We start from the raw sequence: 17,841 nt of genomic DNA, 5'->3' as shown, positions 1-17,841 counted from the left end.
TGGTTACTGCCACAAATTCATAAAATAATTTGTTGAATTCGGGCCCCCCCTTTAGGCTAAGATCGTGATTAACTATGGCGTGGATATTGCCAAGGGATTTCCTAAATGTGTGCCCTTTGTGTGTGTATGTGCGATTGTGTACATGTACGTCGAGAAACATGAACAAAATGCATATTTCATGAGGAGGTAGCGCAGAAAAATGCGAAAGGACTATGCAAGCGACTCCCACGTGCAAGCCATGTGTTGAGCTTATTACAGTTTACATTGCCTAGGTCCAGCTGGAGAAACGAAGGTAATGATGGGCTGTGCAGTTATTCACTGAAACGTGATCGGGTTCCGCACCCATGGGTGCATTGTGATCATAATTGGATCATAATTAGATGGGGGCGCACACGGAACAGCCAATCCCCTCTTGATCGCCGTTCAAGGACGGTTCTTAGGATGCCGTGCCCGAATCGCTTGCGCGGTGTTCACTCTGAGTCGGAAACTCCACATGACGACAGGTGCATCGCCACTACTAAACAACAGCCAACAGATGTACCCGTTCCATCGTTTCGGTGTCGGACCTAGTACTGGTCCAGTGCCGGTCCTGTCGTGGCTCTGTGAAGCTCCTGTTTCCATTTTGTTTGGGTCCCCCTCTTGCTGCGAATTCGTCCTTGATAAACGTCGCTGCGGTCTACTGAATGAGCGGGGACACCCTAAAACAAGCGCGGCCAGCGGGACTTGGAATACCGCTGACCGAAGATAGAATGAAACCGGAGCTGGGGACCGTCTCTATAGCCCAAGCGAGGATGCCACGGACTCTACCTTTCGACCTGTCTTCCGTGGCTTCGAACCAGGATGCAGGAAGAATGCGAAAGGTGCCCAAAGATGAGGTGGTGAGAACGCTCATTATCATAGTCCAATGTTCTCTGGCTCAATCCACTGAATGCTAAGGTTCAAAAGGATCCATCTAGCATTGACGCCTCCGAGTTTCCAGACATTTATTCCAACCATTCCGACGTTCAACGCCGTCGAAAGTCTATTCCTTCGTCTTTCCTCTTTTTCTCTCGGAGATCATCTGATCAACCCTCAGCTGCTCGACCCAATTCTCTGCAAAAAAGAAATTCTGCTCCAGCGTCAATCACGCTTGTCAATCCTTACTCACCCCCTCAGGAAATTTATCCTTCCCAGAGTGGTTTGTCTGTCACGGAAAAGCCGCACAATCGAACGAAAATTGGACTCGACTTGGTTCTAGATGGTGATTTGGTCGTAGAAGGCGGCCAATTGTGCGGGTCGTTGAAGATTAAAGTGCCTTTCTCAGAAAAGAAAAATGGATCGCTCCTATCGGCAGGCGTAAGGCTAAGGGTTGTTGGCATTGAGAGCGCTGGGAGAAACCAACATCCTTTTATGCAACACTCTCGGTTTCTTCATGAAATCTCTCCATCGATTGGCAGCCTGTACTGTTCGGATGCCGACAGAGAAGGATTTAGAGCTCTGAGGGCGGGTTTACACAAAATACAATTTAATTTCCCGATTCCTATTGGGTCCGGTGCAAAAGGCGTTCTTGAGGAAGGATCGTCCTCTTCATCGGTTCACTATATCATTGCTGTGTAAGCTATCCCTCTTGTCTCAATTGTCTCTGGAATATTTATTCCTCCGGTAGGTCTATGAAGGTCCTCCCAAGTCGACAACAGTCCCCTTGCGTAGTTCACTTTCATCGAATGTGCCAAATATATCCCATCCTCGACCCAAACTTGTTGCTTCGTCCCTCTCCAACCCCTATTTCCGGAACAGCTGAGGGGTCTCTAGTCTTCGGTACTGGTACTTTGAAGGTTACTGGAATTCTTGAACGATTGGCTTGGATTGCAGGTCAAGTCTGTTGGGTTTACGTTCTAATCGAAAACAACACTACCAAGCGTGTCAAGAATTTGACACTTTCTCTGATTCGTCACTTGACAGTCTTCAAAGTCTTCTCTGATTCTCTCACACAGTCTTCGGGTCAAGTTGGCTCCGATGTTTGTGAAACCAACCATCGACAAGTTGCGGAGGCGATTCTCGAGGTTGGCCAAAGAGGGTGCAAGGGCCAAGCCAGTGCGAAAGGCTGGTGGCTTGGGGTGGATCCCGGAGGGAGGGCTTCTCCACGACACGGCATTATGATCCCAGTGAGTTGTCATGTCCTCACCCACACTAACTTTTTGACATCAGTCTCCAGTCCAATGCCTTAAGCGTCCCCCGAAGCCGACTCATTGAAGTACAATACTTCATCAGGGTGGAAGTGAGCGCTGGCCGATTCTCGGACGTGAAGGTTGATCTCCCGATTACTATCGTGAACCTAGTGTCTCTCTATCCACCTCGCGAATTAGTGCTGCACTCTCCATCTTCGAAAGTCCCTCGTCCCCCAGCTCAGCGTTCTAAGCCTGACGTCAGCATGCTTAGGCCTCCTGTGGCTCCTGTTTCAGTTCCTGTCGGGCCTGGACAGAGGAGCACGACTCCTCCCTTGTTACACGACACGAAAGATACTCCATATCGTAAAAATTCTGTCCTACCTAAAGGCATTCCCCGACAGGCACCTTTCCCGTCATCTCTACTCCCTCCTTCGCTGGCTATCGAACAGTCTCGACCTCTCAACCTAAGACCGGATCCTCATTTCCGACCCGCCTCATATCGTAAAAAGACTGCTGATGATTCTATGGGCTATTCTCAAGCGGTGGAATCGCAAAGCACGTCACCGCCTTATGTATCCTCCCCAATGGGACCAAGCGGGGAGGCAACATCATCTGCTTCGAAACTTTGGCAATCTATTATCCGCTCCAGTGAATTCAAAGATATAGTGGGCAGTCGCCAGAACACCAGTAGCACAGCGGATAAGAAACTCTATGCATCTTTTGGGATTTCTGTGGACTGTGATGGAAACACATCCGGCTCTGAGGATGATCTCAACCGCCTTATGGTCGCTACTCTATCCGAAGTATTGTCCCCCGATGACATACACTCAGAACCACTTCACCCCTCTCGGACTCGACATCCAGCGGAAAACACAAAGCCTGAACCCGGCGCTGATGTTCTCTCACTTGCGAGTCCATGTAATTTAAGTGCAGCTGAAGACAAAAATCAGTGCGCCGATACTCACATGGATCGGATTTTGCGACCAAATCCTGTGCAGGATATGCTGAACTCTGATTCCATGGAATCTGTTCGCAGTGCACCTGATAGTGAACCCAAACTCCGCGCCTCAAATCCGAGTCTTCCACAAGAGGGAAAACTCTCTGTCTTTGATTCCTTCTCCAAATTGCATTTATCGTCATCAGCAGTTCCTCCCAACGCAGCTACGGTGATATCTCCCAATTCTGGAGCAGATTCAGTGATCGCTTCCAAGACACGGAGCACTCCAGGCCCATCCCCTATGCCCTTAAACTCTGTGAAAGCAAGAGTGGCCATGCTTGAGCAAAAGAGTCGAAACGAACGCCTGGAAGTGCCAGCTTGGCGGTCCAAAGCTCTGAATCGCTAAACAACTGATATGGCACTGCAACGCTGGGCCAAAAGTATGGTTACCTTGTGGCTTCATTATTCAAGTGATTATGATCCTTCAACTTTGAAATTAATTCAGCTGATTTGTGTAGCACAAAATACCCGGCCGTGGGTTTTTACACCGTGCTTGCATCGAATCCTAGGATATCGGCATTAAGTATCCCTATCACAGACGCGTCCAACCGGTCCGATGTCAGGGCTAGCGCGTCTCGACTAGTTTACCGTTGGCGCAAGCGCCGACGGAAGACCGAACGTCATTACTTACTGAGTATTGATCGAAATAGATTCTTATGAGTTAGATTTATTCAAATATACGTGGGAAGGACATTGTAACTATTGGAACTATGCTGTTGGTGTAGAGTGATGATACAATGATGACTATATGGAAAGTGATATGGGCGTAATTGAGTCCAAAGAATTTTGAGCTGTAATGGTATCGTCTGAGGAGTAATCGGGGTGGTCTGGAAGCACTGAATAATGTAGAGGGGATCTGTCCGCGTAAATCTGTGACGAAGATCGTAAAATGGGATTATTTTGTATGAACCGCAGACTCTTAGGTCCATACTGCCAACTAAATGGACGAGGCGATTTCCATACCGATGAGTATGGACAACCGCTCCCGCTTAAACAAGTCCAAGCAAGGGTATACACGTACATTGTCTGTAGAGTGTTAAGCCGTCTCCGGGGCTGTGGTGAGAGTTTCCAGCCTGGGCATGGTCCCATAGGCGGACCCTGTGAACTGCCGCTCATCTAAATGAGCCGACGAGGACTTCCATAATTCGCACGGTCCAACAGTGCGCTCAGGTCCACAAGCTCTGGGCCCTCGCTACTCTCGATTTCGATAACGATACGGGAAGTCTTCGGGTATAATGTTCTGACGTAATCTTTGAACTGGGCGAATTGCTCGTATGGGTTCAAATTTCTTTGGGAACCTCCAGGAACATCGTTGCACAGCGCAGACATCGATAGGATCGGGGGACCTGGGTCCGGTGAGACAGGGAAATGGCTAGCCGCGTGCCCTTGGGCACAGTTGGACGCAGGATAATTCTCCGACCTGTAGCCCCAAAACTGCGGAGGATGGGGGCTCGAAGCTGTGAAAAGACTTTCCACTCCAGTCGCTTGAGACTGACGTGTCGACAACATCTCGTCGGGGGGGATCAGGTATTCGTTCATACCGAATCCATCCCAGAACGAGCCTCCCGAAGGTCCAGGGGAATCGAGAGGAACAGTCAGATCGAGACGCCCAGTAGAATCTTGACTTCTGAGAGGTGGATTGCTCGTGGACGCTGAGGAGCTCAACGGCAGCCCAAAACTCTGCGGAAGGATGGGAAGATTAGTCTCTTCGATAAGGGTATTATCTGATGCTATAGGATAGCTCGAAGACGGTGGTGGCATATGCAAAACGTTTGAATGTGTTCCTGATTTAATCGAGGCTGGATCAGACCCTAATTGACTTCCCGTAGGCGGGGCGGCCCTCATCGATGTCACGGGATCCTGCCGCACTGATCGCGAGACCTTGTGTGACGCCCTAGATTCCACGGGTTTCGCCTTAGTCCTCTGAGCCATGGAAGCGGATAGGCCTAGGACGTTCCGATGAGCATTGTTCATCTGGAAAAGGGTGGTGAAGGCTCACTGGCATTGTACCGAGCCTTGCGGGCGGTCCTCGCGTCCTTGCGTCTCCTCAAGTTAAACTCATTCCGCGCTTGATCAGACTACCCATACGACCGACCCCATTGGCAGTCAGTAAGCTGGTAATTGACTTGTTGAATAACCGGTATGACACACCATCCCTTCCCACTGAAGGTTTTGGACGCAATGCAATGAAAGTCTCGCGCATTCTTTACAATACCCCCGCTCATCATAATCAAGGGGACATCGCTGGCCAGAAGGGAGAGTGTAAGACATTACGAAAACAGTGGGGAAACACGCGACCGACCTTCTTCCTTTCCGTACAAGTGCGGCATTTCTCCCCAGCCAACGCCCCAGAATGTTCGTCGGAGCCGAAATGTTCGGGGCCTTGCGTCGCTAGCGTATCTGCGCCGCGGTCAGTCGAGGTGATTCTGTGCCAAGTTCGTTGCACGTTCAGTGTGCTCAAGTCATTCGTCAACGTGGTGGCCACAGTCAGCACTGTGGGTGGTAACAGTGGGGTCGAACGCGGAACAACGGCCATAAGCTACAAGAAACTTTCGCGGACTCAGCCGCAGTATGAGGGCCTTGAAGAGGTAGCAATCACTGAGATCCATGGTGATTCGATGAAATTTATGCGGCCACACGAGGGGCCCGCGCGGAGAGTGCAGAGGAATTCCGGGGACCACATCTATATCCGTCGTTGTAAGCTGTGTGTCGCGCCATTATTGCGTTGTGCGCGCGCCATTCAGATGCTTATTAGATGCTGTGGTTTAAGTCCTTCGCTAGGGCGTCTATAATCGCGGCAAGCATCCAGACGCGGGAAGGTGTGTGAATAAGAAAACACAGCAGGTACAGCACCAATTGAGAGCACAAGGATGTAACGGTCCCAGTTGAACGATTACAGCGGCCCCATGAGTGATTAGAAGGTCATGTGATCATCCAATCATTTTAGTTGCACATGTGTCGCAGGCATTCGCTGTTGAAGATTCCGCCCCAGGTCCGGAGATGCTGCTTTCTCTTGTGACTTGGATTCCTCGCTATTGGTGTCGCTGATCCAAATTGGTCGTGCTGATTTTTTTGCGTACCGTTGTATGTGACGAAAAAGGAGATCGGAACAAGTGGCTGTATTGCACCATTCCCAACTCAATGGCGACCACGACGTGAATGGTCAATCTCCCGCGCGTCCAGAGACCTCGTGGACGCGCGCTTTGAAGGGCTGTGTGATACAGCTTTTCGGAGTAGCTATACCGATACAGAGGAGCCTTCATGCCTGGCGCACAGGGAGGCTTTGTTCCATCTCGCTTCCGCGCGTACCTAACGCCGGGTGCATCATTTCACTAATGAGGGGAGGAAATTGCATGAAAAATCATGTCATCAACATGTTACAGCCAAGCGCCTGTGCTGATGTGTTAAAAGACTGAGCTACCAGATCAGCGAATACCATAACTCACCTCTGAGGGTTGGCTTAGTTATACAAATCCTAATATCCCGACCGATATGGCTACCCACCTAGCTAGCTGCTCGTGCAATGGGGTACTTTGCGCCCCCTATCACACTGGCTTCTTATGTCTGACATGTTCCACGTAGTGCTGGCCATCTTCCTCCGCCTTAGACGCCCCTAGCCCGATTCACGCCGAGCCGGTATGCGCGTTAACCCTCTCCGAAAATACAGCCCCTCACCGTTTTGGGCCAGAATCTTGGGGAGTTCTCTAGCACTGGTTTCGGCACGGCATCATGCCCACTTCTCGAATCCCGTACTCATGGTAATGCCTATTTCCATGCACTATCTTGGGTTTATCTGGTATTGAAGGAGCCGAAGGGGACTCTATTAGATCACCGGAAATTCAGCCTAGGACTCCCAAAACGAATCGACACGTTCATCGTCGTCAGCCGTCCCGGACCGCCCTGCGGAACTCCTCGCAATCGCAATACCAGCGTTCCGCCCAATTGGCCTCCCCTAGATTCGAGCTCAAGAGGCTAAATAAGCGGAAGTCAACAACTGAAACCACTAAGGCGGTTGGTCAATCTGGCGGCAGTGGTATGGGATCCTCCCAGAACGACGAAGTTAACGGATCAGTAAACTCGCCCTCGGCAAGCTGGCACAATAACAGCATATCATGTCATGGTGTCCAATTGGTTATTGAGCCGGAAGTTGGTTCGAACGATGCTCCTGCTTTCCAAGAGGCTACGCAAAAAAACCCAGATGCAAATGATCCACACAAAGATCCTCTTCATCATATCCCTGATCGATTCTTAGCTTTCCTTGCTTCCCATTTCCCCGGTGTTTCCCGCGTGGTTGTCAAGGTTGGGGAACCCGAACCTTATAATACCCTTTGTTCCCTTATGGATCAGGTTGATCTCCAGACCCTAGAGGTGTCTACAGTCGGAGACAACGATGCGTCAATTCCGAGGTCTTTTCGCCGTTCCCAAAGCGGTCTGGTTCTTGGTCGTCTTTGACCATTGCATCCCTTATACGTGCCGTTCCTGTCTTCGGCCCCAATGCGGGCGAAAGGACCGTGCAATCGTTTGGACGAATCATCTTGGTAACAGTGTGTCACATCCCGGCGTCTTACGTCCCCCTTAGGGAGAACCAAAACTTTTGAACCAACAATTGTAAAGTCCGTTTGTCACAGGCGCGGCTGATCGTTAACAACCTTTCATGTAGTGTTTGAGAACATCAGTGCAACCCTGCTCTCATCCTATTGTGTTCCTTGTACGCCCCACCTCCCAGATTTTGAGCGCTTGTTTGGAGGTGCCACACTAGCTTGTATGTACGTCAGTCAACATGTTGAAGACTCTTGGAAACCTGAAAACACCCATGGAGGCGCTAGAATTGTGCTGATGAGCCCCCTTGCTCCCAGTCGTATAGCCGTTGCGGACGCCCCTTGTCTTATAATTGACCTCTAGACTAATTGCTGACCCACCTGTCAGCAAATCCGACCTACACTTGCCGGGAGAATTAAGCTGGCACGTGGCGCGTTACTTGAGTTTGAAGGAAATAACGGTGCCATTGCGTAAATTTTACTACGAGCTCCGAGCGCGAGGGCCGGACGGGATTGGTGGCCATACACCCTCTGTCAGAAGTACCCAACGGCAATCCCAACCCAATGGATAGGCTATGGTTTTGTGAAATCCATTGCTATGATCCTCGGGTGTCAGTAATTGGGGCCTCTGGGTTCGTGCGGATCTATCACTCAGTACACGTAACAGATTTTCATCATTTTATTTTAGTCAGAGCAGGAAGTTCTCGGATGCGTGTAATTCAGAACAATTCGTGTTTCCTTGAATTTGCTATAGCCCAATTCTAGTCTGGTGCAAGTAAGGCCCCGCTTAATCTCAATGCTATATTTGTTCCCTTCGAAAATAGTTCTCGAATTCGAAGGTGATGTCCCGAAGACTAACGAGACGACCACTTCAAATTGCATCTCAGCGATAGTAGATTGATCCCACGCATATAACGATCCCTTGTCACGAATGCGCCTCCTTCTGCCTCAAAATCAATTTCATCCAGCTCTTCACATACCTTCTTCATTCTACCGTAGGCGAGCATCCTGGTGCGCCAGGTTGCTCCCACCTTTTCCCTTCCGCGCAGTGATCTTGGCATACGCTTTCACGTGTGATACCCAACTGCGATCTTAGCGCACCAACGACCCTTCCCGACACCATACTAACTCAGCAGTTTGCGACAACCATCTTAAATGGTTACGAGGGACGTCACGGAACAACAAATCCATTAAACCACTACTCAGCACAAACAGTGCCATTATGTGCAGAAAAGATGGTATATTCAGAAGTGATGCATGATTGAAGGGCCTGGTGTCATTTTCCTTTTTTGTCGTTGTTCCTAGCCAGGGCGGTACTTTCAGCAGAATCCCATCAGATTTCCTTTTTTGGGTTCGAGCCACGGTGAAAAAAAAAACCCGCCAGATTTCATTGGAACGACCGACCACAGGACGGAACGTTCTAATCATTACACATTCCAGGCATGCGGGTACGTAGCAAGTATCGGTTCTCCGGACTTCACATTGATTGGATGGCACGAAAAACTAGAAAGAAAGAAAAACCAACGGATCGCATTCACAAGCGGCTTCGTGGATGACCTAGCATGTGGCTGAGCTGATCTCGGGGCTGGCGGTTACGCGTGTTCTGTCGAAGGACAGGGAATTGGTCCGCAGCGCTGTTGGTCCTGACCACTATCCTACGAAGAGTAGGGTATTGGACAGCGAGGGCATCGAGACATTGCTTCGTTACCGGATCTTCAAGGAGATGCCTGGAGAGACAGGGATCGGGAGAATCCAACTTGCAACGAGAGTTGCCTCTGCGTACAATGGAATCACGCATCGAGAGATCACAGGTCGTATGATCCACAATAAACTCGATCCCAGAGTACGTTGGCACAGATGAGCAATTCTGTTGGGAGACGTCTGGATGGGCGCAATTGTTATATGGATCTTGATGTCCGGTAACTTCTTGGGGTCCTTTCCGTCCCCTCCAGTAGAAATGCTAAGGTCCACATCATTCGGAGGGGGATTGTCTCTTTGATAGAGCGGATAGGCGCTAGTGCTATGACGCCAGGGGGGCAGTGGGGGAGGTCGGTCCTGCGAATGGACTAGTTCCCCGGACCACGGGATGCGGCGAATATGCTCTAGACCATTAACAGGGAGTGCGATTATGATCAGATATACGAGATAGCTTTATATGGGGCATACTCTTCGCGGTTCCGAGGTCCAACTTTTGAAGCTGTTCGCTAGCAATCGCAAGCGCCCAATCGAGTTCGGGGCGTTCATAATGACCTGTCTTTCCGTCCCCTGGAGCAGAGCAAATCTTCAGGCCGACATCGTTCAAAGGATCGGGGGTGTTTCGCAACGATTGCCTAGTGAAACGCACGATTGAAAACGAGTCGGGACTCATTGACAGCTTTAAGATGAGGATGCGATTAGCTGGACCTGCAATCGACGAGCCTGAGTCTAACTCATTTGTCGCTGACGAAAATTGCGGATTAACTAACGGCAATGGCGGCACACCGTACAAACTCTTGCTTCCTTGATTTTGTCACAGCTCCATTCCACCCGCGCACAGGTTTCAAATCTCCGTACCCTCCAAGGGGAAATGGAAATGCATTGGTCCATCAGACTCCCCAATTTGATTACGCAGGGGCCCCATCTCAGCAGCTACCGGCATCGGAGAACGTAGACGAAGATGACGAAAATGGTTCCTGCTCCCTTACCGCCGCAAGCGATTTAAGTGGTTTCAGCCTCGCAAGAGGGATATCGGAGTGGAACGATCCAATGGAAGGCTCTTCTATCAGTACGTTCGTTTCACGATCTCCTGAACCGGTGTGCTTTCCATATTTCTCTTTCTCCGGCGCAGACTCCGTTGGGCCCGACCAGAGCCAAGACAACTCTTTAGGTGGAAGCGCATGGGACCATCAGGCTCCTCAACTTTCCTATTCAGAAGCCTCATCATCCCAGCGGCTGCCCACATTCCAAGAGATGGGGGATGATAGTGGCAGTTGTTTGCCCTTCTTTACCACAGGCAATGCCAACAATCCCAGTATTGCAAGAGAGGGATTGGAATGGGACGGTTCTACTACGGGCTCTCTTACCAGTACGTTCTGTTCTACTGTAACTTGCCCTATTTCTCTTATCTGCGCATAGACTCTATTGAGTCCGACGTGGATCAGGGTCCAGATCGGACTCGGGATTTTCCGTACTCGACCCACCCGGCCAGCCTTGAACACTCATACCCCGAGGGGAGAAATACGCTCAATCCCACCAGTTTTGAATATACCTTAATTGCAAGACCACTGCCAAGGCGGAGCCCCTTCGCCAGCGCTCAAACGACAATGGCGGACGATCGAGGATATGTGAGCACCCCGAGGGAGACACCAGCTTACTGGGTTCCCGGACTCGCCGACGCCAGTGTACAAGCTGCATCGTCGGGACAACCGCCAGGAAATGCAATCCCTGCTCGGCTCCAACGACATATACTTTTGACACTTCCGGGAAACGTTCAATTGGTCCTGGAGTTTGGTGGTGATTCCCCTGAGGACGCCGAGGAGCATGCATTCGTTCAATGAGAGCAATGTTTCGTCAGAGAGGTTCCCCATTCTCAATTTATCAAATCTGTCATACCAGGGCAACAATGCCCTAGGACAAGCTCGTGTAGCAACTGGTTATTTTATTCTCGTGTATTCCACATCCCATTTGCATCTCACCAGATGTACACGTCAGGGAGATTGCTTTGAATAGTGACAATGTTTTCATGACTAGCCCGATATGGACGTAGCGCTCGGCAGCTACACTCGCATTGGTATTGCGAGGGACTAAAGATGGGACCAGAATCATTCTAGATAAGAGGGATCGATCGATAGTGGCCATAAAATCGACAATTATTGTTAGTTGTGTATATGCAGTACTTATAGTATAACAAGGCTATGCTGCAGGTCAAGCAACGCACAGACATGTCGGAGAGGCGGTATAATCTAGAATGGACATGGGATGCTGCGCATCTGCGCCGCATGCACGCTGCCGAAGGGGTATGATGACTTGTATTCCAACAGATAACGAGAGACGGGCAATGGGGCGACCAAGGGTCCTCCCCAACCGAACTATCTTTGTGGGGAAAACTCCCAGCATCTAGAATGTCCTAAGCTTTGCATGGGGCGGGTCCAGTCGCCAGTGCCTGTCCGATTCCCACTTTCGCCGCTTTGCCCAGAGCGTATGTACATGGAGTGTAAGCCCTGCATTTTATGATTGAGTCCGTTACTTCGTTTGAAGTCGCTCCTCCGTGCAGCTCATATCAAGATTTGACGTAGGCTCTCCTCACAAAGCATCTGACATGGGAAAGGAAAATGGATGACTTTATGGGTAGAAGTCCCAGAAAACGAAGTAGAAATATCAGCAAGGGCGAAGGAACATAAAGATAAACTGAGTTCCAATGAGTATCGCATTTTAATTTGTGCTTGGCCTGTGCTAATCGCAAGATAACTCAGTAATTATCATAATAATCAGTCGAAGTATCGCTCTCACCTCAGCTTCACGTCAAAGTGAACTGAGGGAGACGATAAAGCGAGAAGGCGAATGTTTTATAGATAAGTGTTGGGGCCCCAGTAGTACGCCAGGCCAGAGAGCGATCGGGGCCGAGGCAAAGCGAAGTATCAAAGCGCTCAAAGCGCAATGTCTCAACGAAGAAGAATAAAGAAATATGAGTTTCAACTACGCCACCTTAAACCCATGATAGCCGTAGGGCCTAAGCTCCTACTGTGTGCCCGTTGAATTCCAACATAACCTGGAAGTCCGAAGATCAGGATACGGATTTTCAGCAATTCCACTGCGACAACGTTATTCTCAAAGGCAAGGGAGGGGGCGAGGGTTGACGTCTATGATGCAGAGATGGAGCAAGGCACAGAACACGTACCTAGTCACTTTTGGGTCACTTGACTCAACGATAAGTGAATTCTCCTGAGCTAGATATCAAATGAGTGCCTGGTCACGAAAACACCAAAGGGAATGACCTTTCTGACTCACTGGCGAAAGAAGGTACATTCCTCCCCTCTGACTATCCTTTTGAATTATCAGCAGCGTCCATGTGGTGTTGAAATCTTGGTTTTCTTGTACGCTGTGGCCATCTCACAATGTGATGTTGAGCTAGCGGCGCTTTATTTCCTTTCTTGGTATTCCTGCTACCAAAGTCAGTGCGCCATTGAGGCGACTGCTTAAAAAAGCAGTGAACAAGTTTTCACTTTCGTCTCCCTCAGTTCAACAACGATTGACTGAGCGTAAAACGCTAGCGTAAATCGCTAACATCCTAATATGTGGAACACTAACGCTAGCCCTTGAAGAAGATTCATTGGATCGAGACATGGGCAGTTCAAAGACGCAATGGTGAAACGAAGATTTCGCCACTAAACAGATAATCAGTTCGAAATAGCAAGGCTCCGCTTAGTCTCAATGCTATATATGCTCCCTTCAAAAATAGTTCTCGAATTTGAAAAAATTGATTTCATTCTACGGAGCTTCCTGGTACGCCGGACTACCGCATCTTTTACCTTCTGCGCAGTAATCTTGGCACGCGCTTTCCCATGATGCCGACGAATATCTCTCTTACGTGCGATACCCAATTGCAATTTTAGCATACCGATGACTCTTCCCGCCACCATGCTAACATAGCAGTTTGCGACAACCATCTTGAGAGTTACGGACGTCACCGAACAAGTCCATTGAACCACTGGCACGATAGCGCTCAGCGCAAATAGTGTCATTACCTGCAGAAAAAACGGTATATTCAGAAGTGATGTATGGTTGAAGGGCTTGGCGATGGTGTCATTTTCCTTGTTGTTCCTAGCCAGGGCATTGGAACGATCGGCTGCCAGGCAGAGCGCTTAGTTGTTACATACATTCCAGGAATGCAGGTACGTAGAAAGCATCGGTCCTCCGGACTTCACGGTGATTGGATGGCACGAAAACTAAATAACAAAAAACCGGATCGCATCTTCGGGGAAAACCTAGCGCATGGCTGGGCTGGCGGTTATGTGTGTTCTGTTGAGGGACAGGAAATTGGTTCACAGTGCTGTCCGTCCGGACCACTATCCTACGAAGAGCAGGGTATTGGACAGCGAGAGCCTCGAGACATCGCTGCGTTACCGGATCTTCAAGGAGACGCCTGGAGAGACAGGGATCAGGGGAATTCAACTTGCAAAGGAGGTTGTCTTTGCGTATAACCGAACCATACATCGAGAGATCACAGGCCGTCTGATCCACAATAAATTCGATCCCAGAGTACGTTGGCACAGATGGTCTGGAATATGATTGGGAGGTTCAAGTCCGGTAACTTCTGAAGAGGTCTTTCCGTTCCCTTTAATGGACATCCTAAGGTCCACATCGTTCGGAGGGGCCGAGTTGTCCATTTGATACAGCGGATGGGCGCCGGTACTATGACGCCGAGGAGGTCAGTCCTGCGAATGGACTAGTTTCCTACCTGATCTGATCGACGGGATGTTGTGTTCTAAACCATTCACAGGGAGCGCAATTATGGTCAGGTATGCAAGGTAACTTTGCATGTGGCGTGCTAGTTACCTCTCTTTGCAGTTCCGAGGTCCGACTTTCGGAGCTAGTCGCGGGCGCCCGGTCGAGTTCAAGGCGTTCAGGTAGGATATAGCCTGTCTCTCCGCCCCCTGCAGTGGAGGGGATCCTCAGGTCGACACCGTTCGGATGATGGGGGGTGTTTCGTCTCCATGACAGGAAGATGGTAATGGGATGCAGGATTGGATAATCATGCGCCCAGACGAATCTTGGGTTTAACAGCGTGAGTTGCGTGGGTTCCAAATCATTAGCTGGACCTGCAATACGAGCCCGAGTTCAATTTATTTGTCGCTGAGGAAAATTTCGGATTAACCAGAATTCTCTGATGTTTCTTTGGAGAGTGTACAATCACACTTATGTAACACAGCGACTCTCACAATACTACCACGAGGATTTTAGCGAATATCATTTAATGGATAAGAACGCCCTAGGGTGTGAGCCGCCATGCAAGTCGTGCTGATTGACATCTTCACTTTCTTTGTTTCGTTGGATTCATCGCGAGCTAGCTCCAGCCGCGGATCATGATCGGATCTATGACATCACGTTGTAGGTGCTACTTACCAACTAACCTAAACAGGATCCCAGCCTCTACTAAAGCAAAAGCTGGGACTCTGTACTTCCTCAATGCTGGGCATGCGATTATTGCATAGGAGAATGCCAAAAAAGAGTTGCAACAAGCGAACACATGCAGCCAAAAAGACCGCATAGCCTCAACTTACGCTATAACATCTGCACTATAGCACACCAACAGTTACAAATAATATTTAAACAGATCACGGACACTATTCAGTATTCCCTCATGCGGCATTTCCATATCTGGCCATATTCTGACCTCTATTCAGTAGGGTCAGTCGGATCCCAGACTTGCAAGAGGGTTTTCTAGGTGAAGGAACACCAGATTTCTACGGAGCATTACTTCTCTGCTAAGCCGAATTATTATATTCAGTTGTGCCTAATTGAGGATAGTCCGGTGCCAGTCTCGCGTAAGCACATCGATCCCTTCTTACATCCCTGCATAGATGATTGCTTTGCTTTCCCCCTCAGTTCTTCATTCACGGAGACTGAGGTTAGTATCACAGTTATGAGTACTTGTTACATTGTACTTTGTACTATAGTCTTTAGTACTACCGAAGTAATTGAGTTTACGGAAACTGAGTCCTCCGCCGATAGCTCTCCTAGTACTTAAATGATGCTGCGCCGCAGAATTAATTACACATCAGCAAAACCCCAAAGGATTGGATTTTGATCGGGATCAGCAATCAAAACCATTCAAAGATAACTACTCGCAGTGGGTTCGTTTTATCGTGGGGAACCCTACGCTACGGTGTATCGACGGGACAGCCGCACTGCCACGACATCACGAGGCCGCGGGGTATTAAGATAGATTTATCATCATCGTGGGGAACCCTCATAACATTAATTAACAATAAATTCGGTCAACTCCGCTACAATACAGCTAACGTCATAACTGAAAAGCTAGACCTCACCTTAAGCCTGGCATTTTACCTCCGTAACACGTACACCCAATGCCATCCTCGTTCACGACTGAGCCAATCGCATCCCGCAGATGAGCGACCATGTTTATTGAACACCTCCGTAACGTGCTACACAGAGCTCAGTAGAAAGCATCGAGTCAGTATGCATACCAAGTGGCAAGTATTTACTGCACTAGGAAACTTCGACCTGATTATCCTCTATATAAGCTGGAGTCCTGTCTAGACTTGATTGAACGATTAGGGCGATTCTCATTTAAATAAACGAATTGACGGAGATCCCCTCATTCGGATAATCACCTGGAAGTTTCCTCGAGGCCAAACGTGTACGGCATTACGAAAATCGGACGCAAGGCCCTCTATTCCAGAGACCCACGGAGACCCACGGAGACTCTAAGAGCACCTGGGCACGCCTGGAAGGTTTTCGTGATGGACTAGACCGTCATCGGATCTCGCAGTCGTGAAGATGATTATTTATGGTAGAAAGATACGTGCGCGGTGTCAATTCAGGAGTCAGTGCAAGACTTATGTAATTGGCATTTCTCGGCCGCCTCGGAGACGCCCTTTCATCTTCATCTTAAATAGATGCTGGCCTGGTAGCATATACCACCATTCAGCATCACTCGAAAACTTATAATGTGCTTGACCCCTCCTATTACCCAACAAGCACGATGCATATCTTGTAAGGACGCCCACCAGGTACGTTGTTCTTTACGATTCGGTCTCTATTTTCCAAAGTCCAGTAGCATTGCGATTTTATTGGGGGAGACAAATGTGCCCGATGTGCCCGCCTTGGAAAGTTTTGCAACCTTTCATCCACCACCTCGGCTCAGCGCACTGGTAGAAATCGACGTCAGCCAACCCCACTCGCTTCTTAACTCTGTATCTGACTTTCGTCGTCGGTGCTAGGCGAGTTGCAAGCTGGGGGCTTTCACTCGCATTGCGCCGGCCCTAGCACTCAACTTCCATTTACACAGAGCGTTGGTCATCCTCCAGCTTACCAGCTTGTGGAGAATATGGAGAACAGTCATCTTTTCCCAGTCCCTCCCTCGGGACCTGTACAACCGATTCGAGCAATTCAGGCCATGGGATCTTTCACTCCATGCGAAGGTGCTCCTCTTCTCGAATCGATAAGTCAAATAACTCATATTCCCTTGGTTTTGTCACAGCTCCTTTCCACCCGGGCACAGGTTTCACATCTCCGTATTCAGCAAACCCTCCAGGGGGAAGTGCATTGGTTCATCAGACTCCTCAACTTCATTACGCAGGGGCCTCGTCATCTCAGTGGCTGCCGCCGGTCCAAGAGCCAAAGGGCACAGATGGGGATGATGGCAATGGTTCTCGCACATTTACTGCCGCAAATGATTTCAACTTCTCTTTTGTCCGCACTGACTTGGTTGGGCCCAATCCGGGCCTCGACGACCCCTCAGGTGGAAGCGTATGGGGCGATCCTCCAGATCAGACTCAGGGTTTCCCGTACTCGACTTGCTCGGCCAGTCTTGAACACCCATACTGGGACAGAAACCCCGCCAGTTTTGAATATACCTCCGTTGCAAGACCTCTGCAGAGGAGTCCCACCGTCAGCGCTCAAATGACGAATGGCCCAGTAACCCGAGGATATATGAACACGCTGAGGCAGACACCAGCTCACTGGATTCCCGGACTCGCCGACACCAATATACGAGGTGCATTGTTGGGGCAACCGCTAGGAGATGCAATTCCTGCTCAGCTCCAACGGCACATACTTTTTGCCCTGCCGGGAAACGCCCAATTGGTCCTGGAGTTCGGTGGCAATTCCCCTGAGAACGCCGAGGATAGTATGGCGTTCTCGCATGTGTTTAATGATAGCGATGTTTCCTAAGAGATCCACATCGTTACGACGCACTCAGCGGGGGATTTTCGAGCATAGGAATAGAACGAAGATCGGATTAATCTGTGCCTGTCAGCATGTATGATACTTAGAGGAATGAAGATATCAAAAAGATATCAGAAAGAAATACCACGAAACGTAGAGATGATCAATGAGCGACGCGAAGTAATGAGCTGCACCAAGCGATGAAACAGCGGGCGTAAGGTAAGCGGAGGCCAAGGCAGCGGTTATAACAGTAAGACAGTGGACAGTCGCC

General features: G+C 49.5%; 6 protein-coding genes across 6 annotated transcripts; 4 read left to right on the top strand and 2 right to left on the bottom strand.

Moving 5' to 3' along the window:
* Positions 1-451: 451 nt before the first annotated feature.
* EI90DRAFT_3287209 (uncharacterized protein) lies at positions 452-3,890 on the top strand. Its single transcript, XM_039067047.1, has 4 exons — positions 452-878; positions 937-1,592; positions 1,646-2,144; positions 2,195-3,890. The coding sequence occupies exons 1-4, from the start codon at positions 684-686 to the stop codon at positions 3,488-3,490; spliced, it is 2,646 nt and encodes an 881-aa protein (XP_038919500.1). The 5' UTR covers positions 452-683; the 3' UTR covers positions 3,491-3,890.
* A 131-nt stretch (positions 3,891-4,021) lies between these two features.
* On the bottom strand, positions 4,022-6,055 carry EI90DRAFT_3043785 (uncharacterized protein). Its single transcript, XM_039059281.1, has 4 exons — positions 5,447-6,055; positions 5,296-5,388; positions 5,144-5,222; positions 4,022-5,090 (listed from the first exon to the last, which is right to left on the bottom strand). The coding sequence occupies exons 1-4, from the start codon at positions 5,678-5,680 to the stop codon at positions 4,261-4,263; spliced, it is 1,236 nt and encodes a 411-aa protein (XP_038919499.1). The 5' UTR covers positions 5,681-6,055; the 3' UTR covers positions 4,022-4,260.
* A 3,161-nt stretch (positions 6,056-9,216) lies between these two features.
* EI90DRAFT_3119165 (uncharacterized protein) lies at positions 9,217-10,050 on the bottom strand (the record flags this gene model as incomplete). The annotated part of the gene is made up of 3 exons (XM_039063179.1): positions 9,217-9,409; positions 9,466-9,784; positions 9,849-10,050. 3 exons carry the CDS (start codon positions 10,048-10,050, stop codon positions 9,217-9,219), a joined length of 714 nt encoding a protein of 237 aa, XP_038919498.1.
* Positions 10,051-10,151: 101 nt separating this feature from the next.
* On the top strand, positions 10,152-11,218 carry EI90DRAFT_3119164 (uncharacterized protein; the record flags this gene model as incomplete). The annotated part of the gene is made up of 3 exons (XM_039063178.1): positions 10,152-10,446; positions 10,510-10,746; positions 10,797-11,218. 3 exons carry the CDS (start codon positions 10,152-10,154, stop codon positions 11,216-11,218), a joined length of 954 nt encoding a protein of 317 aa, XP_038919497.1.
* Positions 11,219-13,232: 2,014 nt separating this feature from the next.
* On the top strand, positions 13,233-15,358 carry EI90DRAFT_3287206 (uncharacterized protein; the record flags this gene model as incomplete). Its single annotated transcript, XM_039067046.1, has 11 exons — positions 13,233-13,672; positions 13,709-13,919; positions 14,057-14,088; positions 14,161-14,179; positions 14,229-14,287; positions 14,321-14,361; positions 14,403-14,445; positions 14,562-14,656; positions 14,963-15,068; positions 15,267-15,288; positions 15,338-15,358. Exons 1-11 carry the CDS (start codon positions 13,653-13,655, stop codon positions 15,356-15,358), a joined length of 669 nt encoding a protein of 222 aa, XP_038919496.1. The 5' UTR covers positions 13,233-13,652.
* A 916-nt stretch (positions 15,359-16,274) lies between these two features.
* EI90DRAFT_3043776 (uncharacterized protein) lies at positions 16,275-17,653 on the top strand. The gene is made up of 4 exons (XM_039059280.1): positions 16,275-16,414; positions 16,462-16,567; positions 16,625-16,825; positions 16,885-17,653. Exons 1-4 carry the CDS (start codon positions 16,352-16,354, stop codon positions 17,574-17,576), a joined length of 1,062 nt encoding a protein of 353 aa, XP_038919495.1. The 5' UTR covers positions 16,275-16,351; the 3' UTR covers positions 17,577-17,653.
* Positions 17,654-17,841: the final 188 nt, after the last annotated feature.

This window comes from Cantharellus anzutake, assembly GCF_015039405.1.
Source record: "Cantharellus anzutake strain C23 chromosome Unknown EI90scaffold_10, whole genome shotgun sequence".
NCBI lineage: Eukaryota > Fungi > Basidiomycota > Agaricomycetes > Cantharellales > Hydnaceae > Cantharellus > Cantharellus anzutake.
The sequence above is the reverse complement of the archived record's forward strand: the minus strand, read 5'-3'. Positions and strand labels throughout refer to the sequence as shown.

Coding starts and splice junctions, on each gene's coding strand:
- EI90DRAFT_3287209 (XM_039067047.1), top strand. CDS start 684: ATGAGCGGGGACACCCTAAAACAAGCGCGGCCAGCGGGACTTGGAATA. Junction 879..936: donor AGGTGCCCAAAGATGAGGTG/GTGAGAACGCTC, acceptor CTGAATGCTAAG/GTTCAAAAGGATCCATCTAG. Junction 1,593..1,645: donor GTTCACTATATCATTGCTGT/GTAAGCTATCCC, acceptor TTCCTCCGGTAG/GTCTATGAAGGTCCTCCCAA.
- EI90DRAFT_3043785 (XM_039059281.1), bottom strand. CDS start 5,680: ATGGCCGTTGTTCCGCGTTCGACCCCACTGTTACCACCCACAGTGCTG. Junction 5,223..5,295: donor ACCTTCAGTGGGAAGGGATG/GTGTGTCATACC, acceptor TCGTATGGGTAG/TCTGATCAAGCGCGGAATGA. Junction 5,091..5,143: donor CAAGGCTCGGTACAATGCCA/GTGAGCCTTCAC, acceptor GGAACGTCCTAG/GCCTATCCGCTTCCATGGCT.
- EI90DRAFT_3043776 (XM_039059280.1), top strand. CDS start 16,352: ATGTGCTTGACCCCTCCTATTACCCAACAAGCACGATGCATATCTTGT. Junction 16,415..16,461: donor CTTGTAAGGACGCCCACCAG/GTACGTTGTTCT, acceptor AAAGTCCAGTAG/CATTGCGATTTTATTGGGGG. Junction 16,568..16,624: donor GCGCACTGGTAGAAATCGAC/GTCAGCCAACCC, acceptor CGTCGGTGCTAG/GCGAGTTGCAAGCTGGGGGC.